General features: G+C 45.4%; 1 protein-coding gene across 3 annotated transcripts in view; it reads left to right on the top strand.

Moving 5' to 3' along the window:
• The window catches only part of LOC132663107 (uncharacterized), a 514,936-nt gene that overhangs the window by 436,010 nt on the left and 51,618 nt on the right, over positions 1–27,308 (top strand). For all 3 annotated transcript variants that reach the window (XM_078436607.1, XM_078436605.1, XM_078436606.1), the window contains one exon: positions 385–568. In XM_078436607.1, the coding sequence (XP_078292733.1) occupies positions 385–423 (39 nt within the window). In that variant the 3' untranslated portion in view covers positions 424–568. The remainder of the gene's footprint in view (positions 1–384; positions 569–27,308) is intronic.

Here is a 27,308-nt window from a genome sequence, read left to right as displayed (position 1 = left end):
TATTGATGGAAAGCATACATTCTCGCTACTTCATTCAATTTGTAATATCCTGAGCACACTCAGAGAAATGTGTGAGCAACTCCGCTTACCATATTTTCCGCAACTTCTCTTTTCTTCCCCCAGAGCACGGAACAAAACTCATGACGGTGGCCCAGGAGTCTGACTGCTGAGGCTGGCAGGGAAGGACCTGCCAGGCTGTTTTCGTTTTTGTTTTTGTTTTCTGCCTGGCTACCCACAGTTAGGAGCACTTTATCTGTAGCCTAACGTGGAGCCATTGGAATGTATCTGAGTGGAGTGCCACGGACTTGACTTTGACACAGACAGCACTTTTCCAGACGTGCATATCTGAAACCACTAATCTAGTCCAATCCTCTTACTTTTCAGATGAGGAAGCTGGGGTCCAGGGCCCAGAGATCAACTTGAATCAAAGTGGATTGAGGATGCTCCAGTCAGAATTATGGAAATCAGGCCCACATCTCCCTGACTGCCAATATAGCTCTGACTTTTACCCTCATTCAGATATGTTCTCATGCCTGAGGCACTGTGCCCGCCGTGGAGCGCCATTCTGGTAAGTGAGTGACTGCCTCTCTCATGTGTTAAATGTGTTAAATGCCCCAGGGATTCCAAAGCTGGATCCTTCCACAATCTTGAACTTTATTGCACTTGAACACACACACACACACACACACACACACACACACACACACGCATGCACGCACGCACGCACACACACACACCCAGAGCAGAAAGGCATAATTACTGAAAGAAAAATCATCTTTTCCTGAAACTTATCTGAAGACTAAAGGCCTCACCCTAAACCTAAGTCTAAGGGACCTGGGGTCCTACTGCCTATTGTAGATGTCTCTGGATCTATCTGGATAGTAAATAGTATGTGCTATTTAATACCACTTTCAGGCTAGGCCCTGTGTCTAGCGTTCTACATACATGACCTCATTCATTACTCACAAGACCTTATGAAATTGAGATGAATGCACCCATTCTATAAGGACATCGAAGCCTAGCAAGCTTCTATGACTTTCCCAGAGTCACACAACAGATGAATGGCAGAATGTAAGTGCAAGTCCTTCTGCCAGATCCCAATGTATCCTAGACCAACATTCCATGTTGTCCAGGACCGGCTGTATGGCAGGTGCACAGGGAGAATTGAGAATTGTTCAGATGAAGAAATACAAAAGTAGCCTCCTTCTCCATCTGAAGATGCTGTTCCCCAATCAGGCTACCTCCAAAGTGATTCAGGAAATGTCCCATTAAATGTGAGCCACAGCTCTGACCATAATCTTCACACAGACTAAGGGTGTGCTAGCTTGTTACACTTTTAATTTAAATACTTGGTGTAAGTTCGATTTGAGACCTGGGGAAGTCCCTAGATCTCTCCCTTATGGCCGGGGGCTGGGCCGGGCTCCCTTCTGTTCTCTCACAATTGATTGTTCGAAGGGAAATGCTGGCCCTCACATGGACCCCTGCTGCACTTCATCTCACTGGATTTGGCTCATCGTTCCAGCCAACTGAGATCATTTAGAAGTTTGATTTTGTCATCAATCATTTTTTTCTATCCCTCCCAGCTGCGTGTCAGCCACAGATGTGATAAGCGGACTTTATATGTCTTTGTCCAAATCACTGGTACCAAATATTAAACAGGGCTAAGCACTGTTCTCTGGGGCCTACCTCTGCCATGATCCCAGGGCATTTGCATGAACCTTTATTCCAGAATATGTCCCATGACCTTATCGTGGTTTGGTTTTTTTTTTTTATGCTATATGCAAGCACATCAAGAGTTGAGCCTTGATATTATATGCCTTTTAATCCTCTTTGGGCACAATGCTGGCCACTGCAAAAAAGACCCCGTGTTTGCTGGGCGGGGTAATAAACAGAGCCATTGATTTGGTGTCGGAAGACTGAGGTTCAAGTCCAGCGGCTGCATGTAAGCTTGTTATCCTTCCAGGCCTCAGTTTCTCTGTCTATAAAGTAGGGATAAGGATCCCTACAGACAGCCTCATTCAGATGTGGTGGAGCTCAATGAATAATGGGCACGAACGTGCTTGTTCACCCACCCCTACCTAGTTGTGCTTTTATGACACATTTCTTCAATCTGAAATTTATTTCTCCTTCTTTATCTCATCAACACCACCCTCACCCTGCTCCCCTCCTTCTGTTTTTCTGGGAACCCTTCCTTGGCACCCTCTGGGAACCCTACCCTACCCTAGGTAGGCCATCACCACATCCTCTGAGCTCCCACAGCATCTGCCGACTTCACTGGGGCCCTTATCCCTTGTATGTCCCCAACTGTCTGGTTACTTGTCCATCTTCCCGTCCAGCAGATGGTCTTAAAAGTCAAGAGCTACACCTTATGTATCTTTGTCCCTGGCACCAGTGCAGGGACCTGGGACACAGAGGACACTCTATTATGGAACAAATATGAATGATCGTAAGCTGCAAAGTCAGCCCTGTTCTTGCATTAATTATGACTGCAGGGAGAGGTGTGGCGGCAAGGGTTTTTGCTCTCGGGCCAATGGCAAGTGTCACCATGAGCACACCTATAATGGGGCTGGATGTTCTTGGTTTATCCTTGGGGAGAAACGAAGGCGGATCTGATGACAAAGCCAGCTTCGAAGCTCTGTGAGAACAGGTAGCATGTCTGTTTTGTTACCACTGTCACAGGTTGGGACCCCCAGCAAGTAGACTCTGAGATGGAGATGGCCATGCAAGGACTTTACTGGGGAGCGTCTTTGGGATCAAGCCCTCTGGGATCATGGGGGGAGCAGGTCTGGGCCGATGGAGAAGCCGAATTGCAATGCACTAGCAACAAAGGACTCAGCTGGTCCTGTGGAAACTGTGAGCTGGGGAAGGCCCTTCAGAGTTGCCTTGTCTGAGACAAGACCCTCCCATCGACCTGTCTTGGATGAAGGCTGCCTCAGGGAGGGAGTGAAACCTGGGGCCAGGCACTTCTCTCCAGCCGAGGACATTCCCAGAGAGGGACACAGCTGAGGGTCTGCCAACACTCACAGCTGCTGGAAGCACAACAGCCTAGGTGCCAGAACAGGGAGTGTCTGTGTGCCATGTCGCTGTGCCCGATCGTGTCTGGCCTACCGTGGCCCTCGGTGAACACACAGCGAGTGAATGAAAGAATCTGCAGCCAGTCTCTGGTGGAATCCTGTATGTTCCCTGTGGCACTTCCAACACCCATGCAGTCCATGCACCTCTAGAACGTATGACCCCCTGGCCAAGGCTGTGTGGGTGCTTGGCTCAGGGATGAGTCGGACGTGTTCTCTCCCCTTGAGAAGAAAAGCAGACGCATAACCAGTCCTACCTCCCGGGGAGGACTTTATTTATTTATTTAAAAAAATTTTTTGGGGGGGCGCCTGGGTGGCTCAGTCGGTTAAGCGGCCGACTTCGGCTCAGGTCATGATCTCACGGTCCATGGGTTCAAGCCCCGCGTTGGGCTCTGTGCTGACAGTTCAGAGCCTGGAGCCTGTTTTGGATGCTGTGTCTCCCTCTTTCTCTGACCCTCCCCTGTTCATGCTGTCTCTCTCTCTGTCTCAAAAATAAATAAAGGTTAAAAAAAAATTAAAAAAACTTTTTTTTAAGTTCACCTATTTTGAGAGAGAAAGAGAGGCAGAGAGAGGGAGAGAGAGAATCCCAAGCAGGCTCCGCACTGTCAGCACAGAGCCCCACGCAGGGTTTGAACTCACAAACCGTGAGATCATGAGCTGAACAGAGATCAGGAGTCAGACACTGAAGCAACTCAGCCAACCAGGCGTCCCCCAGCAGCGGAATTTAAGGTGACTGAGCTCAGAAGGCTGTGATAGCACAGACAAGGCAGACAGCTTCTTGAAGAAGGAGACATTGGAACAGAGGCCGGAAGGACAAGAAACAGGAAGACTAGGCAAACGCACAGTGGAAACCAACAGCGCTGGCCTGACAGCCCACGTGGACCCTGTGGTGGAGGCAGGTAGGCCAGCTCTCAGGGCCTTATGTGCCAGACCGCAGAGCCTGCACCAAGGCAGCGAGGAAGGGTTTAGGCAGAGGGCCGACAGCCCGGTTTTCTCCGAGGGACATGGGGTTCCGTTCCTCATGTCATTTTCTCTCCAGGAGTTCCATAGGAACCAGCCACCTAAGCACATACCATACCCATGGCCTCCACCCAGAGCACAGTGTGAACTGTCCCCACTGCTGAGTCCCCTGACAGGTTGTGGGAGCCACTGCCCCTCAGAAGGAAGGGTGTGTTCTTGCCTTGACATGCAGGCCAGGAGCTCCTGAGGGTATGACCTCAATGAAAGGAAACCCAGTCAACACAGAGAAGTCGAGGCGACTCTTCCTACACCAAAGGAGCAGTATCACACAGCAGGGAGTCAACTGCTCAGGGAGTCCGTGTGGGCTGGCTTACATCCACTCTGGGCTGCTTACTGGATCCCTGGTAGGGGCAAGTCACGAACCCTCAATCCCCTCATCTGTAAAACGAGAAAAAGCGTTGAACCACACTAATAAGGACACTCCAGGTAACCCGATGATGAGATATGGTTTTATGTGTATCAGATTGACAAAGCTTTTTAAAAGATAATGATCAGGGGCGCCTGGGTGGCTCAGTCGGTTGAGCGTCCAACGTCAGCTCAGGTCATGATCTCGCAGCTTGTGAGTCTGAGCCCCGCGTCCAGCTCTGTGCTGACAGCTGGGAGCCTGGAGCCTGCTTCAGATTCTGTGCCTCCCTCTCTCTCTGCCCCAACTCACTCACGTTCTGTCTCTGTCTCTCTCAAAAATAAATAAACATCAAAATAAATAAATACATACATACATACATACATACATAAATACATAAATAAAAGATAATGATCAGTGCTGATGAAGGTAGATAATAGAAGCTGGCTCATTGACTGTGGGTGGGTGTGGTGGATTGAAGTCAACAATTAAGCATCAAGTCTTTGAAATTCACATATCCTTTTACCCAGAGATTACACTTCTAGGAATTGACTGTAAGAAAATAATTGAGACATAAACGGCAGGAAAATGTATGTTAAATGGTGTTTAGCAAAGCTTATTTATGAAAGCAAAAATTTCCATGTATGGAAATAACCTACATGTCCCTCAACATCTATTAGCAGATAATTGTGTTAATAAATTACAGCACACCCTTGCGTTTGGATATGTTTGGCTACTATGCAGCAATGCAAAATTAGACTTGCAAATTTGATTTACTAACATTAAAAAGGGTTGCAATCTAATGCTAAGAAAAAAGAATAAAACTTATTTATATTCCAATCCCAATTTTATAACCACAATAAAAACTAGAAAAATCTCTTTTGTTGTTATTGTTATAAAATTGTGATTGAAATGTCATTTTGTATGTTTTCACTGAATGTTGTGTTATAAGCAACTGGTTACCAACAAATGCACTCATTATTAATCTGGGGGAATAGGGCAATTCTAATTTCCTCCTCTTTTGTAAAACTATTTTAAGCATTCCACCATTATTGCTTCCATAATTTTTAAAAAATGTTTATTTATTTTGAAAGAGAAACAGCGAGCAGGGGAGGAGCAGAGAGAGAGTGAGAGAGAGAGAGAGAGAGAGAGAATCCCAAGCAGACTCCTCACTGTCAGCACAGAGCCTGACGCAGGGCTCAAACTCACCAACCATGAGATTGTGACCTGGGCTGAAATCAAGAGTCAGACGCTGAACTGACTGAGGCACTCAGGCACCCCTCTGTAATTTTTTTTATGATCAGAAAAATCAGAACATAATTTTAAATACATTACTAATAACGTATGCCTCTCAGGACTCCTGTAATGACGAATAAGATAGTACACACGAAGGAGCACTATAAACAGTAAACCCTGTATGTACATGAGAATGTATTCCTTTCTGAACCTCTGCATTTCCTTGTATGAAGTCATCTTGCAGTAAGAAGGATGTCCATGTTGAGGTCCTGGTGCCCTGGAAAGTTTTTGGTAGGCTACAGAGGATTTATTAACAGTCTCTGAAGGATGCCTCTTGGTTATCTATCTCCCTGGTCCTTCCTGTCTCTCCAGTCCCACTGTCCTGTCCTGTCCTGGTTCCGATCACCATCACCCCCTTCCTGTACCACCACATCAGCCCTGTTTTTGCTCCTTTTCTCTCCTGGATCCTGGTCTCCTTCAGCCCTCACGCTGCAGCCACAGGGATTGTTCCACTGTGTGCCTCTGACCGTGTTATTCCCATGCTGTTGCCAAGGGGGAAAGTCCAAGCTTCTTGGTGTGGTGCATGAGGCCGTGAGTAATCTAGCCTCCATCCAGTTCTCCAGGGACATCTCCTACTTCCCCACCATGCCTGAAAACACAACGTTGGTTCCAGCCAAGCTCTATTACATTAGTTACCCCCAAACACTCCATTCTTTTTTAATTCTTCCATCTTCCCACAATGCTTTTTCTCCCTTGTTCATCCTGAAGACTCCCGTTCAGCCTTTCCAGGCATTCTCTGTTGTCTTTTCTCTACTCCCCAGCTTATGCCCAAAGATGTCACTTGTGAGACATTCACAATGCTAATGAAGGTAATTCTTTACATGTCTGTAAATTACATGTCCTCCATTGGACCACGAGCTCCTTAAAAAGGTATCCTATTCACCTTTGAAACATTGCCACCTAGCACATGACCACTATAGTCCAGGGATTCGTTAGCATTTTCTCAAATAAACTTTGTCAGAATTGTACCCCATGGCATAAAGGAAATCATACCTACATTTGCCCTGGCTGCTCTGTAATTCTGACTTCACTAAGTCCCCAGCCACCCAAGTGATCTCTCATAGTTGTCATCTGGAGGACAGGGGAGCATTAGGGGAAAAGCAGAGCCCCTCAATTACCAATTCTGACAATCCTCATTTTAGCTCAGGTCTCCCCATGCAAACAGACAGTCGACATGTGATTGGAGAAGAAATAGAAGTATGTTTCTATTAAAACCATGTTCCTTAGGTTGTCACTCTGAATTTATATCCCTCTGGCCCTTGCCAAGTTGGCTCTTGGCTATACTGTGTCCTGAAATGAGAGCATTCTTCTTATAGCCCCAGGAGATGCCTACAATGCCTGAAGATTGAAAACAGACCTTGCAACATAGATTTGGGAATTTGTAGAGTCCAAAGCACCACTGTCCTATATAACCTGCCCCAGATAACATAGCATCCCTTTGTACCTCTGATTAGAGCTTTGTTGGGTAGAAGAATTCACTGCTTGAAAGATGCTCCTGTTACCCAAGAGGAGGGGCAAGAAATACAGCTGGGATGGTGACAGTCAATCAGCTCAGGGTACAGGAAAATGCCACCCAGAGTTTCTGGGTTTTGGCCTTTGGACAGAACCAACCATGGGGTATATGCGCATCTAGATGTTTAAATCAATAAAAGAAAACTATTTTCGGGTGCCTACTATTTATAGGGTCCCTTGCTGAATCTGGTGGGGAATGAAGAGTTGAGCAAGAAGGTCATTGCCCCCAAACTGTTCATTTCTACTGGAGAGGAAAAGTCTAGATCTTAATAGCCATGACTTACAGGAGAATAGGAAACATAGAAAGTGCTATGTGTGTGCCAATGGGTGATACGGGATGGTGAAAGGAGCACAGAGTTAGCAGCCGAACAGATTTCAGGCTCAAATACAAGTTTAGCCTGTTGCCTTTAGGCAAAGTCCTGCACCTCTCAGAGCCTCAGTTTCCTCCACTGTAAGATGGGCTCCCACAGCCACTTCGTAAAGGAAGAGTTAGGAGGAAATTGAGTGAGACAGAGCAAGCGAGGACCTGAACTGTAGTAATCCCTGGCTTCTCTCCCTTTCACTGCTCTGACCAGCAGTGACTCCATATGGACCTGGTGACTCCATAGATAACCCTGGGCAAGCACAGGTCCCAGGGGATGGCAGGAAGGGAGAGCAGAGTCTGAGGTGAAAGCCTTTGCCCTATGCTTCCATTTTTCAGAAAAAATGTCTTCCTGTTCGATGACCTTCAGCCTGCATGTCTTTGGACTTAGCAAATGCTATGTCAGACAGGTTAAATGCTTTTGGTTCACTTGGATTACAATTTCTGGCAGCCTGAGAAACTGAGCCGGGCTCACTTAGACCAGGAGCTTAGGCGTCAGGCAAGCAAACCATCCCCTGCCTGGTGAATTAGATGAACGCCTGTCCTAAAGAGGAGAGTGATGGGGTCATCCCTAGGGATCTTCCTGTCCAGAAGCAAGATATTCGTGACCTGAGCCCAGCCTCCCAGATGAGTTGCCCCTTGATCTATGAAACAGCGAGATCCATGAGAGCAGGCGGCCATCCGATCCAGCCAACATCCCATTTCTAGGTCAAATATTGAGTCCTCAGGAATCTGGCTTTCCATGCTTGTGTCAGAAAAAAGTCTTCACTATTAACTCTTAGCTTACCCACAACTTGCCTGTGGAGGCTCCTTTTCTACCACCTCCCCTTATGGATGGAAGGATAAATGAACGAAGGGACACAAATGTGCTTGCAGACCTCGTCCTGAAATCATCAAAGAGGTGCAACAGGGAGCTCACTGGGATATGTGGCACTATTATTTCTCTCTTTCTAGTGGGGAGGTTTTATGAATTGACTGTATCCCCCAAAATTCATATGTTGAAGTCCTAACTCCAAAGTGATGGAGATACGGCCTTTGGGAAGTAATTAGGGTGAGATGAGATCTTGAGTAATTAGGGTGCGATGAGAGCTTGTTCTCTGTCTTTCTGTAAGCACACATTGAGGAAAGGTGATGTGGGCATACAGTGAGAAGGCAGCCATCTGCAGACCAGAAAGGAAGCCCTCATCAGAAACCAACCATACTGCCTCCTTGACCTTGGACTTGCCACCTCCAGGGCTGTGAGAAAATAAATTACAGTTGCCTACCCTCCCATTCTAGGGACTTTTGGTATGGCGGCCTGAGCTGCCTAACACAGGAGGGAAAGACGATTCTTCTCTAGCGTTGACACCATCATCCACCCACATGTCCCAGCCAGAGCCCCGAGAGTCGTCCTTGACGCCCCTCTTCCTTCTACCTGCCTCACCTAATCAACCACAGTGTCTTAAAAAAACACATTTTTCCAACCTGCCTGGTTCTCTGCTGGAGCTCCACCAGAGGACTCACCAGGTCCTCTGCACGCCCTGGACCTGTGCACTAGTTCCTACCCCTAGCATTTCTCCCTAGGACTGCAGCAGCAGCCTCTCGATGGTCTCCTGCCTTTGCTCTTACCATCCCAATCCAGCCTCCAAGTGACCAGTTACAAAACCTGAGCTGGCACTGCCCTGCGTAATGCCCCTCGTGGGTTCCCGTTCATCCAAGCTTGGCCCGTTACCTGGACCCAACAAGGCTTCAGATAACCTGCCTCTGCCTACCTCAAAGCCTCATTTGTCGCCTCCGCATGACGCTCCCCATCCCCTGAACCACCGTACAGGCTCAGCAGGCCATCCTCTCTCACATTTCTGCACCTTCACATTCCCTAGTCTTCTTTCCTGACTTCCACTCTCCCTCTTCCCCCAGCAAATTCCTCCTTCTCCAAGGCTTCTCCAAAGCTCAGCTTAAGTCTTTCCTCTCCATGGAGTCTTCTCTGCCAGCCTCCCAAGCCCTCTCTCCAGGGTTGGAGACTTCCTTTGGGCTCCCATGAACCCTAGCTCATGACCATCCTGATGTTTATTGTGGGGTATTTTCATCGGCCAATTCCTTACTGGTCTGTCTCCCTTTTAGAACCAGGGTACAGAGTTTGTTGGGGCTGCCATAACAGAGCGCCATAAGCTGGGTGGCTTAAAACCACATGAATTTATTTTCTCACAGTTCTGGAGACTGGAAGTCCACAATCAAGGTGTTAGCGGGCTTGGTTTCTTCTGAGGCCTCTTCCTGGCTTTTGTAGACGGTCATCTTCTCCTCCGTGCGTGTCCACATGGCCTTCTCTCTGTGAGCTACATCCTCTTCCTGCAAGGACACCGGTTGTGTTGGATCAGGGCCCACCCTAATGACCTCGTTTTCACTTAATTACTTTTTAAAGTCCTATCTCCAAATAAATAAAATAAAAGTCCTATCTCTAAGTACACTAGGGTTTAAGACTTCAACATATGAATTCTGGATGGGGATACAATTCGGCTCCTAACAACCAGCCCTGGGCTTCTTGAGAACAGGCCCTATGTCTCCTTCATGCTACATCATCAGATCTGGCCCAGAGCATGGGTCATGGCAGATGTCTCAGGAATTATCTGTGGAATGAAGATACTCCAGGGAATTCTGAGCCAGTCAGAGAGACCTGTTCTCTCTTTTCCATGGAGGCCAACTCCAGGGACCCCCTCCTCAAGTCCCATTCATTGTTTGAATCAGACAAACCAATCAAATGCTTAAAAGTTGCCAAGACAGTGACAGAGAACATACGATACTGGGAAGATTGTTTTGCTGGGGACAACCGGCCTGGACTCCAATCCAGGGTCCGTAGTAGCTGACTGTCCTCAAGGACAGTTAACTTCTCTGAGCTTTCATGGCTTCAAATGAAAAATGAACCCCTGGAAGAGAGCCAGTGGTTTTCATTCCTGGCTGTCCATTAAAGCCTTCTGTGGAAAGGCTTGAGCATTGATACTTCTTAAAGGTCCCCTAGGTGATCTGATGGCCAGAGTTGAGCGCATCTAAGATCGAAGACAGACATGGTGACCTGTATCAGCTGTTGTGAGGAGCCCCTGATCTTACTAATGAACTTTGCTGGGAGGAGGAGCAGTATTTGTCCTGGTTTAGGCAACAATGGGAAGAGTTTCAAAAGTTCCCCATCTCTGAGCGGTTTCAAGTTCTTGGCAGATGGTAGAAAGGAAGAAGAAAAGCACAGATGTATTAACTCATTCGCCGCGCCGGGCACTGCGTTAGGTATGCAATGTCACAGAGTCACCACCACCCTGGGAATGTTCTGCCTGTGTCACAGCAAGGAGACCTGGACTCGGAGAAGGCAGATGACCTGCCTAGTGTGGCGTGCTTGTGGGAGGAGGGACTAATGCTGAGGTGAGTACCGTCCGCACATCCCATCCTTGTGGCGTTATAACGTGCAGAGTGGTGACCTTCCGGAGCCTGGGCCCAGGACGGTGGCATCCAGCAGGTGCTCCACAAAGATTTGCCAGGGGAAGGACAGGAAACAGCACTTACTGAGCGCCCCCATGTGCTGTGCTGTTTGTGTACGCTCTCACCTCATCTGAGTTTGGTAGCATTACCTGATGGTACAGACAGCTGGAGAGGGTAAGTAACTTTCTCAATATGCTTCAGCAAAAACAAGGAAAAAAAAAAAGACAAAGCTAACTCTTCCTAAGGATTAGTAAAGGTCAGACAGCTCGTGTGTGGCTGGATCAGAGATTCCCAACCCAGGTTTCTCCGACTCCAGAGTTCACGCCTCCCCTCCCCACACTCCACTCCCCGACACATTCAGGACTTTGCCGGGCGTCTTCCTGGAGGCACTGACACGAGCTCACGGACACTTCCTCTTTTTCCACGTGACGGGGTCTGTCGGAAAGGGGGCTGTGGCTGCACGTCAAATGCTGCCCACGCTCTCCGCTGCGTGGAGCCCCGGAGTCCTGGGTCCAGAGTGGAGTCTTAGGACAGAAGCGGCGTGTGCCGGTACGGAACCCTGTGCCCTGGGTAGGCTGCCCTTCTTAGGGTTACGTAACCAAAACTCGGAAGCTCGAAAAAGCTCCCTTGGCTCCACACAATTTCCAAGTCCAGACCAGACCCAGAGGGGGATTCCCTCTCGAATGCCAGGTATAAGTTCTGAGTGAGTATGAACTGAGCATGTCTGGGGACAAGAGGTAGGGGTGATGGTGGCTGTTGAGCTGAGGCTTTAGCACTCCCAGAGATGAGGAACTTCCCCCAGTAGAAGCTGGCTCAGAGGACAAGCGTGCTCCGTGCTCCCCTTCTGCCCGCTAGAGGCTCGCCTGGACTTTGAGTGAGGCTGCAGGCACCAGGGGGGTTTTCCCTAGGAAGCCAGAATAACCAAGGCTTGCAAAGTTAAAAATAAGAGCTTAGATGTGGAAGGCATAGCTCAGCCCTCCAACTGAGTGATTCATAGCATGGAGGTGGGGCTGGCTCTGCCCTTTCATTTTCAGCTTCCTTCAAGAGGTTCCGAGGGAGATGTCTCTTCTGAATTGAAAGCAGGAGAAGAGTATCTGAATTATCTTAGTCTTTTGTCCTGTGGTACAAGCCCAACCATAAGACAGAGGCCTATTTTATAAATGACAGCTCCCTTCGCTAGCAGAAGGGGCTGCTGTCATTTAAATCATGGCACTTGTGACCATTGGGAAGCACACAAATGTTGTGGCTATGGCACCAACTTTCGAGCTGATGTTTTCTGAGTTCAACCCTGACTCCATGCCCCGTGCTGGGTAACATTGGGCAAATTCCTTTACCTCTCTGAGCCTCAGCTTCTTCACCTGCAAGACAGAAGCCATAACAATAGAAGCTAAAATGTATTGAGTGCTTCAATGTTGCCAGGCACTTTGAGTGTTAGGAGGGATTTAAACTCAGCCATGCAGCCTCCTTACCAAACCATCCCCCCACCCTCCCGCCCATGGTACTAAGTGTGTCAAAGCAGCTGTCGGCAGCTTCGATGGCTGATGTGGCATTTGTATTTCAGAGCTGTTGTTTAACTTTTGCTCAGTGAGGCAGACCCAATAGGAATGATGTTCCCGTTTTAAAATGAAGAAATGATGCTCAGAGAGTTTGAGTGGCTTTTCCGAAATGGCAAAGATGGGTCTGAGCCCAAGGCATAATCACAGTGCTAATGTGCCAGGCGGATGCCTTCCAGATGTCTCCATAGAGTAGTGGTTCTCAACCAGGGGTGATTTTCCCCTCCGGGGACATGTGGCAATGCCCGGAGATGGTTTGGTTCTCACAACGAGGGAAGGAGGAACTGTTGTTTCTGGTGTAGAGACTACTAGACTCTTAAACCTCCTGCAAGGCTCAAGACAGCCCCCACAACAAGGAATTAACCTGCTGTCAAAGGTCACTAAGGCCAAAGCTGATACAGACTAAAGCAGTAAGTCAAAGTGTTTCTATTTTACAGCTGATAAAGCTGAGGCTTAGAGGTTAAGTAACTTCCCCAGGGTCACATGGATAGGACATGGTAAAGAGGGCGTAAAAGCCAGACAGTTTGAATTTATACCTGGCTTGGTAACCACTAAGTGCTTACAAACATTATTTATTTTTTAAATAAAGTATTTGATAAACACAAAAATATATATCTGTAAGTATGAAAGCTAATGATATAAGGAGCCATTAAAAAAAACAACATTAATTGGGGCACCTGGGTGGCTCAGTCGGTTAAGCGTCCATCTTTGGCTCAGGTCACGATCTCACCGTTCGTGAGTTTGAGCCCTGCGTCGGGCTCTGTGCAGACAGCTCAGACCCTGGAGCCTGCTTCGGATTCTGTGTCTCCCCCTCTCTCAGTGGCCCACCCTCGCTCGCACTCTGTCTCTCTTTCTCCGTCAAAAAAAAAAAAAAAAAAAAAAAAAACAAACCCAGAAACATTTTAAAAAGTAAATAAGACATTAAAAAAAAACATTAATTGTAATCCTCACCACAACTCCGCTGAAAGATAAATATTATTGTCCTTTCTTTACAAATGAGGAAAGTGAGGCATGGAGAGTATAAGTCACCATCTGAGGCCACACAACACATGATGCCATTTTAGGCGATTAATATTTGCTTGAGTGGCTTAGATTAGCATGCTTCAAAATCTACAGATATCAGAGCAACACAGTCATCAAAGAACTGAAAAACACCTGCTACAAATACAAAAGGAAATATTTATATAGATCTGATTGACATCAGGAAAAACTACGTTTAAAATCTGGGAAATTGTGTCCTATCCCACTACACCTTCTTTAAAAGAAGAAAGGGGTAAGAAGAGAGGAGGAAGAGGAGGAAGAGAGCTCGTGGAGGCCTGAGATGAACTGCAATGTAAGCTGAAATTCTATCCATGATGTTCTCAACTCATAATGCCAAAAGAAGTTAGATGAAAATAATAAAGCTACTGAATTCTGATCATACGGGAATTTTTTTCTAATCTAAAATCATTCATGTCTGAGTGAGCAATCCCAGAACATGAACGGTAGTTTTTATGACAAAGGACACTGACCACAGTGGCCCCACTTCCTTTTGTCTGACAGAACCCTGACCTGCTTTGCGGTCATCAGAGACACAACTGGCCTTCACGTAGGGGTGGGGCCTTCACTAGAAGGTAAGAAGACAGAATTTCTCCTCCAAAGCCCATTAGTTCCCTTTCCACAGGCCCCATAGAGTGGGAAGGCAGGACTGGGTGTAGCCTTTGCCTGGGAGGCTGTCAGATTGAGATGACCAAGAAAAAGTGAGGGGGCAGTTGGAGGAAATAAGTTTGGATTGAAACTTTGTGTTAGGGGAGGACCACAGAGATGTCAGGAAGTTTCACATTTTGACCTGATCAGTTCATTACAGTAGGAAGGGAGAGGGGTTGTAGGCACCAGACAAAACTGAGTGTTCTCCGTTCAAATAGAACCAGAGTCCTGAGTATACACTGAATCTTCCAGGGAAATTTAAGCATGACTCTGGTATCATGGAGGGTAGAGTATGTCCAGCGGGGACCCAACAGGTCTAGAAACGTGACCAATAAGCAAAGCATGCCAAAATCCACGGGGTGGCGAGAAGTAATGTTCCTGAATGTCACTAACAACCTAACTCAGAGGACAGTACAGTGTGTCTACAAAAAAGTTATCTCCCTTTCCTTTCTCATGGAGGGTGGCCAAGGCAATAGTGGAAAGAAAAATTATTGCTTGAAATATCGTCAATGAAAAGCAAACAAAAATGTGATTCAAATCTATCCCTCAGTGATTTGGAAAAGAAATAATAAACCAGATGTCATCTGAAATAACAGTGGAAACAAAATAATTAAACATTAGTATCAGTAAACTAGATGAAAAACTGGTGCATATATTGTGGAGGCTGGACTTGGCAAGTCCCAGATCTACAGGATAGACCTTCAGGCTGGAGACCCAGGGAAGAGTTGCAGTTCAAAGTCAAACGCTAGCTACTGAAAGAATTCATTCTTGCTCTGGGGAGGTCAGTGTTTGTTCTATTAAGGCTTTCAATTAATTGGATGAGGCCCACCCATATTACGGAGGGTAATTTGCTTTGCTCAGAAGTCCACTGATTTATGTTAATGAATTCCAAAGCTCACTTTTACAGAAACATCCAGGATAACGTCTCGACCAAATACCTGAACACGATGGCCCAGCCAATCTGACACATAAAGCAAACCATCACAACTAATTTATGGCAGTAGTCTTTGTGTAGTGCTTTGTAATTTCAGTGCAAATTTTTAGCCTTTATTTATTCTTTCTTTTAATCCACTCCATACATTTTTTTGTGGATTAGCAAATTGAGGTCGAAATGCTGAGTAACCCCCCAGACACAACTAGGAAGCGTCTTGACCAGGTTCTCTGACCCATTTCACAGTGGTGCCAACACAGCCAGACTCCAGAGCTGTGCCCCTTCCCTGGGGTCAGACTCGTCTTTGAAAATAATAATCCAAAAAGAAAGACTGATGTGAACCTATCAGCCAAAAGAATTTATTATTGTGGGTGCCAAAGAGGAGGGCATAAGACTGAGGAATACCTCTCATATTCTTCGTTTGTAATGTTACCTATGAGCAATGGTTTTACTAATACCCTCTTTTCCTTATTAGAGAAGATCTGGTCCAACCTTGAAGGTATTTTCTTTAAAACAGATGTCTTTTTAGGGGCACCTGGGTAGCTTCATCAGTTAAGCATCTGACTTGATTTCAGCTCAGGTCATGATCTCCTGGTTCATGAGATCAAGCCCCACGTTGGACTCTGCACTGTTAGTGTGGGAGCCTGCTTGGGATTCTCTCTCTCCCTTTCTCTCTGCCCCTCCCCTGCTCACTCTCTCTCTCTCACTCTCTCCAAATAAAAAAATAAATAAAGTTAAAAAAACCAGATGTCCTTTTAAAAATCAGTTTCATACATGAAGCTTTTATATATTCATTCCAGTGACTTGTTTGTTCAGTGTCCCTCATATGCCAAGGAAGAAGGTAAATCCCCAGTAGTAAAGCACTGGACACGAGACACAAAAGTGTACATGCTGTATGATTCCATTTAGATGAAGTTCAAGAACAGATAGAATATTCAAGAAACTCAGAATAGTGAGTACCTTTGGTGGGCAGGCTGGAGACACACAGGAGGCTTCTGGGTGTTGGAAATGGTCCGTATCTTGATCAGAATAGTTGTTAACACAGACGTATATGTAAGCGAAAAATCACCGAGCTTGTACACCTGAGATTTGTGAGCTTTATTGCCTGTATGGTATATCTAAATTGTATTAATTTGTAATGTTTATTTATTTTTGAGAGAGAGAGAGACACACACAGAGTGCGAGCGGGGGAGGGGCAGAGAGAGAGGGAGACACAGAATCTGAAGCAGGCTCCAGGCTCGGAGCTGTCAGCACAGCTTTTTAAATTTTAAAAAGAAATGTTATCTTAGAAGAAAAACAGAAGAATAGTTGGGGCAGGGGGACAAAAAACAAATCAGCATCGGGAAGTGCTCATTTCCAGCATTGCGCTGGTAAGTGGAACCATGAGCAAAATAAGAACATAACAGGGACACAGGGGTGGCTTAGTTGGTTGAGCGTCCAGCTTTGGCTCAGGTCATGATCTCACGATTCAGAAGTTCGTGCCCCACATCGGGCTGTCTGCCATCAGCACCAAAGCTGCCAGGGCAGAGCCTGCTCAGATCCTCTGTCCCCTTCTCTCTCTGCCCCTCCCCCACACGTGCTCTCTCCCTCTCTCTCTCTCTCTCTCTCTCTCTCTGTCTGTCTCTCTTTCTTCTCTCTCTTTAAAAAATAAATAAACATTAAAAAGGGGGTGGGGGGACATACCAGGTGGACATTTGTGGCAGAGTCAAGGGAGGCAGCAAGACCATAGGACTAGCACCTTTTTCAGTAGAAGCTTGCAGAGCAAAGCCCAACTCCGGGATGGGATGGAAGGAAGAAAGGAAGTTGGGAAATTCTGCTTAACACAATGAAATCACAAATATGCTATCTCCCGAGCATCTTGGGGAAGGGGTGAATGCAAAGCCCCACATTTTCTTAGGAGATTTACAAGTCAAAGAATGAAGTGAAACATGACCTATTGTACTAGCAAGGTTTGGAAAAGCGAAACTGCTTTTTACTCTAAAGCATGATTTCCAAAAATCTGGAGCCATCACGTGTGGATGAGTAGGTCATATCTCCTGTGGGATCCTCGAGGAAATGGTATGTGGTCTGGTGGTGGGCCAAAGGAGTTACCTAACATTTTGGTAGAAAGCTCTGGTATGATGAAACCTCCTGGGTGAATGTTTTATGTCCCTGACCATGAAGACCCTTCCAGGGTAGGTGCAGATTTCTCTTTACATCCAGGAATAAAAGCTCTATAGAGTGGCATTGTTCTCTTCCTAACCCATGCTCCCCAGAGACTGTTCTCAGATGACAAACAAACAAGCAAACAGCTGCAGGCATGGATTTCTGGATTTTTTGATGGTTTCTAAGAATTGTTTGGGGATTTGGTGAAAAGAGAATTCTCCCGAATAGAATCATCTTGGATTTTCCAATTACATGCTCTAATTGCAACAAAGACCCAGGGCTCTAAGTCAGTCTGCAGCCTGTGTGCTTGACTCATTGGAAGCAGAGGGAGCTGGCCAAGACCAGTGTGGCCGCGGCCTGGCAATTGCCTTTGATTGGACTCTGCTGCCAGACTGAGTGTGAAGGATCCGGGCCATGTCCCCCAATGCTTTTGACTAAGAATTCCACACTTCGTTTCTGAAGAAGCGTGCTCTGAGCCATTGTGGCCGCCGAGTTGAGGGGCTAGCAGGGACTTCACTGGGCTTCTTACAAGCAATGCTTGTGGGGCTGGATCCATCCTGGTGGAAGATTCCTAGATGCCAAACCCTCCTGGTAAGGAATGTGCCAGCTGCCAACCATCTTCTAACCACCATCACAGCCTAGGGGCAGTGACCATATCTCCAAAATCCGAGACATATGAGTGTAAGAGGAGCATAGTGATCTGGGCAGGATTAATCTAGCAGTCATCTTGCCAAATGTTTATTACTCTTCCAGAATGGTCTCTGTTCCTTCACCTTTTAGCCACTTCCCTTCTCCTCCTCTTCCTCCTCCTCCTCTTCCTCCTCCTCCTCCTCCTCCTCCTCCTCCTCCTCCTCCTCCTCTTCCTCCTCTCTCTACTTTTCTGTCTCTCTCCTGTGTGTTCAATCATAACCTTTATTTCCCTTCTTTTCTAAACTTTCTAAATCTTGACATTTTAGCTGAGGACTTCCTTTTAGATATGGAAATTGATTTCAAGGAAAAACTAAGAAAAATCCTTGACACTATAAAACACTGGAACAGGGGAAATGAACGCTCAAGTGATCACGTGGTGAGCCATGCAACATGACATCATTTCCGTTCAGCCATATCTATCGCCTCTGCCAGGCATTGTGCCAGATGCTTCAGAAGATCAAGGTGGGACGGAAGGATACAAAATGGATGCACTGATAATAGCCAGCGCTTAACAAGCATTCTCTTCATGTCACTTTCTGTGCTAAGCTTTTTCTATTTATTCACTCATTTAATCCTTTCAAAACTTTATGAGGAGGGCTCTGTTGGCCCTCTATTACAGAAGGGGAACCTGAGGCTTAGAAGTTAAATACCTTGACAGGAATGACCAGCTAGTTAGTGGGGAGGCTGTCTGATCCCAGAGCACTAAGCTGTGTGCAGAGCCCTTCATTCACATTGTCTTACTCTGTTGTCACAACTAACTTGCAAAGTAGGCTGTGTCATCCCTGTTTCAGAGATGATGAAACCGAGTCAGAAAGGTTAAGTAGCTTATTTAATATCCCACAGCTAACCAGTGACATGAAAATTTGAACACAAGCTTGTTTATCTCTAGAGCGTATATTCTTTCCACCAACTCATGTGGCCACAGTCTCCAAAATTAAGGATCCCTTCATTTACTAAGAATATTAAGACATATAAACAGCTATGGAGCGTCTTCAGGAAGACAAGGTGTGGAGGAAGAGAGGCCATCTCTGGTTGAAGGTAAAGAAAGGCCTCCTGGGGAGGGAAGCACTGGGAGGGGCTGAGAGGGATTAAAAACCATGGCCCAACAACTGTTCCACATCTCCAAGCAGCAATGATGGCCTTAGCCTGGCTTGCTGTGTGGGGGTCTTAGTTCTCAATCTCTCTCTCTCTCTCTCTCTCTTTTGGTTCAGAAATCTTCTGGCAGAAATCTTTGGCAGAAGGATATCCAAATAGAAAAAGTAGAAGGAATTATTATGGAATGGTTATAGTTTTCCAAGAATATTACACAATGTTTTGCATACTATCAAAAAACCCACCTTTGATTAGTAATAATGACTACTTCGAGCTCTGGTGGCATCTTTCACCCAAACGCCTACCTCACAATCAAGGCAGCCTCATCATCAATAAGGAGACTGCCTCCCTGTCCTGATTACTATCTTAAAGTGGGGAAATGTTTCCAGGGCAGCCAAGATGGGATCTGTAAGTGGGTCACTAAGCCTCATAGAGAAGAGTCCCAGGATCCTCCCTCCCTCTCTGAGCTTGCTTTCTTGGCCCCCAGAAATGGCACATTTGTGTTGAGTGCCCGCTTTGGGTCAGGGACTGTGCTGAGGCTGGGAGATGTGATGGCCTCCGTGGAAATGAGGCAGAGGTGCTGCTATACCAGAAATGCCTCCAAATCTCTGCTCACGGTGAGGTCCTCCTGCCTGTTGCATAATGCAAATCTTACATAACTCCCTTTGAGCAACCTAGAATCTTGCTTCAAATCAAAGGTTTCACAACTGCATAGTTGATTTCCAGCATCCCATATTGCACTTAGTGTAATTATCAGAGACTAGAGAAGAAACCAGGTCAACTCCAAGAATTTGAGAAAACAATAATCAGTTCTTACGAACTCACTAAATGGGCCAAGTCCTGGGATTTGAAGCCAGGTCTGTTGGTGGAGTGGAGAGAGGGTGAGAATCAGGGCTGTCTTCACAGAGGGACTCTTGAATTAGGTTTTAAAGGCTTAACAGAAATGGATAGGCAGACACAGGTGAAATAGGCCCTCCACACAAAGTGAAAACATGTGCAAAAGTATGGGGGTATGAAACCGATGAGTTCATAAAACTATGGTAGTTTGGCATAACAAACTGGTGAGATCTACTATATCCTTTTAGTACAGGAGGATTCCTGCAAGCTCACTGAAAACTCTGGAACATCTGAGATACTCTCCAAGAGTATGTTGGCATGAGAATTCCATAGCCTCTTGAAGGAAAATGCAAAGCTGACCTTCCTGACTGGCTCACGTCTCCAGGACTATCAGGATTAAAATGCTAGTTTGCAGAGATCACGAATGTTCTTCAAGTGGGTCCTCACTCGAGCCTGGAATTCATCTTGGAATATAAGACCCAAGAGAAATTGGCCTCCGATTGGAATGCACTGGTTGACTACTGGTGAGGGGGACCAGTTTCTGAGAATGATATACACTTGTGTTTCTTAAATGCTTTCCCCTCAATCCTTGAAATGGAGAGGGAGCGAGTCAACTGAGAGGGAGAGCAAGTGGGAGCCACAGTGGATGTGAAGCACTACCAACAGAGCTCATGGGCTCTTTGGAAAAGCCATTCCCAAGCTTTCTCCCTGCGCCATGGTCTGTGCTGCTGTTACTCAGAAGAAAGTCGCAGTCCTTGGATCTGCTCCTAATTAGGTCAAGGCTTTATTTACAAACCCTTCCAGTGATGGGATGTCATTCTAATGCCTGTGAAATGTGTTGACGTCACTGCTGTAGTATCTCAGTCCAGAACACCAGCCCCAAAGGCACCACATGGCAGAGGCTGTCGTAGCTGGTGTTTTCTCATTAATAATAATGAAAGTACTCCATAGTAACCAACACGTGGGTATCACTTTGCCCTGAAACAAGCCATTTTCATATATAAGATTTCCTTTATCACCTATTACATAAGCCTCAGGTAAGCATCTCTAACGATAACTCTAGTTTACAAATGGGGAAATTTAGCTTCGAAGAGATGATACAGATTTCATGATGTCGTACAGATAGTGAAGGACAACGCAAAGATTTGGGGGCCAGCTCTTTATGGCTCCAAAGCCCATTGCCTTTTCAACGTGTTTGCTATCAAAGCCTTTTGAGGCTCCATAAACTAATACACTTAAGTCCTAGTGCTCCTAAATGTCCTGTAGTTAGGCTGTCCTTTTACTCAAATGCAACCACTCAGTTTGGGGTGGGAGAAAAGTACGGCAACCTTGTGTACTCAATGACCAGGCACCAAGCCACATGCACGCTGAATATATCAGGATACAGCAACCTCCCTTGAAAGTTGCCTGTCTCGGGGTGGGGCGATTACGTTTTTCTTGTTCACCACTATATCCCCAGCACAGTGCCTGACACTTGGAAGACATTCAGTTGAACTGAGATGCTCATCTTTATCCCCATTTCTTAAAGAAGGAGCCCGAGACTCTGAGGAGCTAGCCAGCACACTTGAGATTATAGGGCCTGTGAGTAGCAGAGCAGGAGCTCAGACATAGGCTGCTGGTGGCCACAGATCCCAGTCTGTCCTCTGCCTGGAGCTGAAGCTGCCCGGCAGCCTTTCCAGCTACCAACTCTTTCTCTGAACTAAAGAGAGTTAACGAAATTGCCCTTGCATTTATTTGCCCAACTTGGATGTCCAAAGGGGGTGTGTATGTCAGCATGCACACGTGCTTGTACATGCTTGGGTGTTCGGGGAGGATTTATAGAGTATATGGCAGTCCTTTCTACTTCATTTGCTTTTAGTCAGGAGACTCTAAATTTCTGAGAATCCATTGCTAGGAGCATTTCTAGGAGACTGCTCATTTTGCCAAGTTTCTAGATAAAACATTCTGCACGTTCTTTCATTCTTACCTTAGATTTAATTCAGACTATCTCTCTTATGTTTCTTTTCCTTTTTCTACAAACTAGACCATCCTTGAATGCCAAGCAAAGTTAATCTTAGTGCACGAAAGACCCAGCCCACTAGGATTGCCATGTGAAAAACACAGATTTTACCACAGTGATGGGTCTTTCATCCTTGGGGGTAAGAACTGGGGTGGGGGGGTTGCCTCCTTCATCTCAGAGGCCGCAGACATCTATGATTAACTATACAAAAGTGCCAGTTTGATGATAAAAGCTGTACTTAACATTGATTCCTCTGCTATAGCAGGAGTCTGGGGGGGTGCAGCATTTTTTTTTTAATGGAAGCTTTTGTTAACATCAGATATCTAATTAACTTAGGTTTTAAAACGACTGAGGTGCTGTGTCCTCAAGAGAGATGGTTATCAGAATAGTTTCATCTCACACAATTACGCTACACCTACTCTAGAAGAAAGAATTAAAATGTTTCTTTCCTAAAGAAAGCCAATGTATCGAATAACAAGGAAGCATTCTGTGGTGGGATCCCTGTCCATGCAGTTGAGGCTAGATCAACTTACTAACAAGCATAATCATCATATCCAGAGTTCGCCTCAGGAAATGCCTTCCAGAATTAAAAAACAAAAACAAAAACAAAAACAAAAAAACACAGCGTCTGTGCCCACAAGGATGATTTGGCTCCCCCGACGATGAAAGGCTCCAGCTGCTCTGCACTTATAATCAAACTGACTCCCCCCTCAGTCTCCCCCTGCTCATCCATCACACGGTAATAACAGACTTGCTGTGGCTGCCGATCTCCAAAATGGTGTTTAGGGCATCAAATGCTTCCACTACCACCTCCTTGCATGATGACTCCCAAGTGTGTGTCTTCAACCCAGGTCTTCCTCTCCCATTCCCCTAGACTCCGAATCAAGCTCCTCAGCTGCTGTTGGACATGCAGACTTGCTACCAATACTCTCCAGGACAATGTCTCCAAAACCAAGCTCACCCTCTTCCCCTCTTCGCCTCCCAGCACAAACGCGCTCCTTCGCTCAGATTCCCCGCCTGACCAGCCCCACTATCCTGACAGTCGCTCACGACCCTTATTGTAAGGGTTAACATTATTATTTTTTGGTAGACTGTATGTTTGAGAACAGTTTTGGATTTACGGAAAAATTGGGAAGATAGTGCAGAGAGTGCCTATATATATACCTCATAGTTAGTTTCCTTGTGAGCATCTTATATTAGCGTGGTTCATTTGTTACATGTCATAAACCAGTATTGGTGCATTGTTAACTAAGGTCCGTACCTTATTCAGATTTTACCTCAAATATCCATTTTTAGGCCATTTGGGTGGCTCAGTTGGTTAAGCATCTGACTCTTGATTTCAGCTCAGGTCATGATTTTGTAAGATTGATCCCTGCATCAGGCTCTGCACTTACAATGTGGAGTCTGCTTGGGATTCTCTCTCTCCCTTTTTCTCTACCCCTTCCCCCCCCTCTCTCTCTCCCTCCCTCTCTCTCTCTCTCTAGCCCTCTCCCTTTCAAGTAAATAAATGTTAAAAAATAAAATAAAATAAAATAAAATAAAATAAAATAAAATAAAATATCCATTTTCTGTCCAGGACCCCATCCAGGACACCACATTACATTTTGTAATCATGTCTCCTTAGTTTCCTCTCGGCTGTGAATCCCTCAGGCTTTCTTTGTTTTTAATTAGCTTAATAGGTTAGACTACTGGTGGTCAGGTATATTCTATAATATCCTACTGAAATTTGCTGATGTTTTCTCATACTAAAATAGGGTTATAGGTTATTAGGATAAACACTACAGAAGTTAAGTACTGACATTATTTGTAAAGCATTGTTTGGACATGGGACAGGGTTGGTCACTGCCTTCGTTTAATAGAGGAAAGGTTAATACTAATTCTGATATTGCAGTTATTAAACCGAATCATAGTTGTTGTTTTTTTTCCTCTTCCCTTCTAGTCTGTAAACTCTTTGAGGATAGAGACTGAGTCTGATTCATCTCTTTATCTTCAGAATCTAGCACTGGGCATGAGCCCAAGTCTATGACTGAGACTTGAAAAATGGGCTTGAGAAATGTTTGAAGCTTTGGTTTATTGCCTCATCTGTAGAGTGGGATAATAGAATATATTTCTAAGGATTTTTTATGATGAAATTAAAATATTAAGATCCTCGGCACGGGGCCTTGCACACAGAACAAGTACTCAAATATGTTACCTGTTACCACTTCTATCACCGTCATTAGGATCTGTGTGTTATGCAAGATACACTGGAGACCCAAAGACTTCACTATGTTCTGCTCCATATCCAAAGTAGTAAATTTAGTGATTCAATGGGAACGGAAGGGCCAAGCTCAGCTTTACGCTTTATAGAATTCTCTTCTGTAAAATTCATGCTGCATTTGGTGCACTCTGATAGGACTACTTTGACAAGACTCCTTAACAATGGTCCAGATGCAAAAGAAACATAAGGCATCTACTATCAAGGCCTTATGAATTGACTGCCACTAATAATACAGGGCAGCATTTGATGAGAAGCCAACCAGAGGCAGTGTGGATGTGGGACGTTCTGAGAAGGGGCTGTGTCTGTGTGGGCTCTATTGTTACAAAGACCTGATAAGTGGGCATTGAAGGATAGGCCACATTTTGATAGGCAGAGAAAAAGGCTATAAAGTCATAAGCAGGGATCTGGAAAGAGTGAGTACACAAAAATTCAGTGCCTGAGAGGACCCCTACCTGCCTGGCCCCAGGATCTAGGCCGACAAGAGTAGGAGGTGACATTGGACAGGACATTAGAGCAAGATAACAGGATGGGGGTGGCTTGAAAGCTGGCCTGTAGAGTAAAGGAGAGACACTTATATTTTTGAGCAAGAAATAAATGGGTAAAGATGGAATTTTCAGGAGGTAGCTTTGCCTGCAGTGGGCATGACTAGCTGGAGAGGGAAAGACTAATGGTGAAAAGATTAAGTTCATTCATTCATTTATTGATCCATTGGTCACATATGTACTTGGCAGATACTTACCGAGCTCCTTTCAGACTCTGGGCATATGCAGGCATATAGGTCTTAGTCCCTGCCCTAAGGGTCTTATAGACTAGAGAGAAGGGAAGATTAAAGAAGTCTCTGCTCTTCACCAGACTAGATCACAGCAAAGCCAGAGAGAAAAGATGGGAATAATATGTGGGAGATAGATAGATCAATGGATAAATTAGATAACATATCTCTTATAAAAGCAAATGAAACAAGTTATGGTTCAAGAAGTAGGAGGAGAATCTAAGAGGACAGAGGTTTAAGAAGGGGGTAATCAGTGATGTCAAACACTACTGGTACAAGATACAGAACTTGCCCAGGGACAATGACACCTAACAGCAACAATGACAATAAACAACGACGACAACAACAATAATACCACTTTTAAACAATTGCTGTGTTCCAGAACCTGAAACCATTCTTTTTTTTAATGTTTACTTATTTATTTTTGGAGAGAGAGAGAGAGAGCGAGAGCGAGCACAGAGCCCAATGCAGGGCTCGAACTCACGAACCATGAGATCACAACCTGGACCGAGATCAAGAGTGGGACACTCAACCAACTGAGCCAGCTAGGCTCCTCAGAACCTGAAACTATTCGAAGGCACTTCATATATGTTTTCTCATTTTTCTTTGTGCCTAATGCAGCATAAGGTACGCAGTACTTCTCAATAAATGACTCATATTCTAGGCCAAACTTGAGCACTCTTAGGAATCTGGATGTTTGAATAATATGGCTGGTGCTGGAATGTCAGAAATAGGGTTTATAGGTTGATAGAGTAGTAGTTTCTTTCCTTTGGTCACACTGTCTGGGTTAAATCATTGGTTTCCTCCTAAATGGTAAAATCTGGTCTGATAACATACCTTCCCTTTGTCCTGTATGAGAATGCATTTCTTACTATGTGGGGTTGGGTGGAGCCCAGAATGTTCTTCAACCTAAACTCTCTGGCAAATAGGACCACTGAGTAATAGCCTGGACCTTTGGGAGATCAGTTATTCTTTTCCTAAAGCATTGATGTTCCAAAGCACATTCTAAAAAAAAAGAGAGCGTGTGTTCTGAGCATAGACTCGATTCAGACAAGGAATCTGGGGAGGTGGGCAGATGGAGATGGACTGTACTTTCAAGAAAAGTGGTTGATGGCCTTGTTGTCTCCATGGCATCTCAGAACTGCTTGATATTCATCCAGAAACTGATCATATTTTAGAACAACAGGAGATTTCTGCTGAGTAACTGTTTGGGGAACCAAGTCTCTCTCAGAATGCAAGGGGTGACATCATATAAAAAAAATTATTATCATTGGTGTGCCTTCCATTTAGGCTAGGACTCACTAACTGTCAACTGCATGAAGTGGCTTTCCACATATATATGAGTTACCCATCCAACAATCTCTTTATAAAGAGCTTTCAGAGATACAGTGGAGTACATTATAAAGTTACAGAATACAAATAAGAAAAACAAACACGTTTTTAAAACTCAACATGTTTAAAGGGGGAAGAGGAATTCGGGTGCTAAAATAAAGCTTAGCAAGCATCTCCTTTAAGCCAGCAAGGCTACATCCTGCTCATAAGGCCTGCCCTAATAAAAGACAGGCCTATAATGCCCTCTGCATCATGGACTTAGTTCTAAACTCTTCTTGCCCTGATGTTCACTCCACTTCTAGGAGGGCATAGAGCATGACATAGGTATTTTTTAGGGTGGAAGATTTCACCCACGATCACTCATGTAGGGAATCCAGGATTCAAACCTTGTTCTTCCATCTGCTCCCAATTTCTTCCTGTCCATCCGGTGGCCTTCCAAAGGCTGACATTGACCCCATGATCAATTAAAAGTTACAGGCAAAATCAGGTTCCTTCAGAAAGCATGAACCAGTCTGGAAGAAAGAAGTGGGACAGCGATTGTGAGAATAAAGGGTTAGGTGACAGGAATCAACATTAGTGGGTAGCTTAGTTATGATAAAGAAAAAAAAAAAACAACTAGTCACTACAGTTACCTGCCTTGTCCTTTCCAAGACCCTTTTGCTCTTTACCCTGTGTTTCCTGTAAGTACATCCTCTTGTACATGGTATTTTGAAATCATATGTCTACCAAGTACATGATTTAAGTTTTGCTTTTCAAATATGTATGAGGACTTGTGTTATATAGGAAAGCTGGTCAGAGGCCATGCCTGTGGTGGCAGTAAAGCAAGCCCGGTGGGTTGTTCTGTCCCAGCTATTAAAACATTTAACTTCACAATTCGTAAAATATTTCAATACTGGAGGGAGGGAGATGTGAGGATGGGCTGCCGCACAGGGGAGAGAATGGAATCCTATGTGGTCAGGAAGAAGCCAGA

Source organism: Panthera onca, chromosome D4, assembly GCF_046562875.1.
Source record: "Panthera onca isolate mPanOnc1 chromosome D4, mPanOnc1 haplotype 2, whole genome shotgun sequence".
NCBI lineage: Eukaryota > Metazoa > Chordata > Mammalia > Carnivora > Felidae > Panthera > Panthera onca.
The sequence above is the reverse complement of the archived record's forward strand: the minus strand, read 5'-3'. Positions and strand labels throughout refer to the sequence as shown.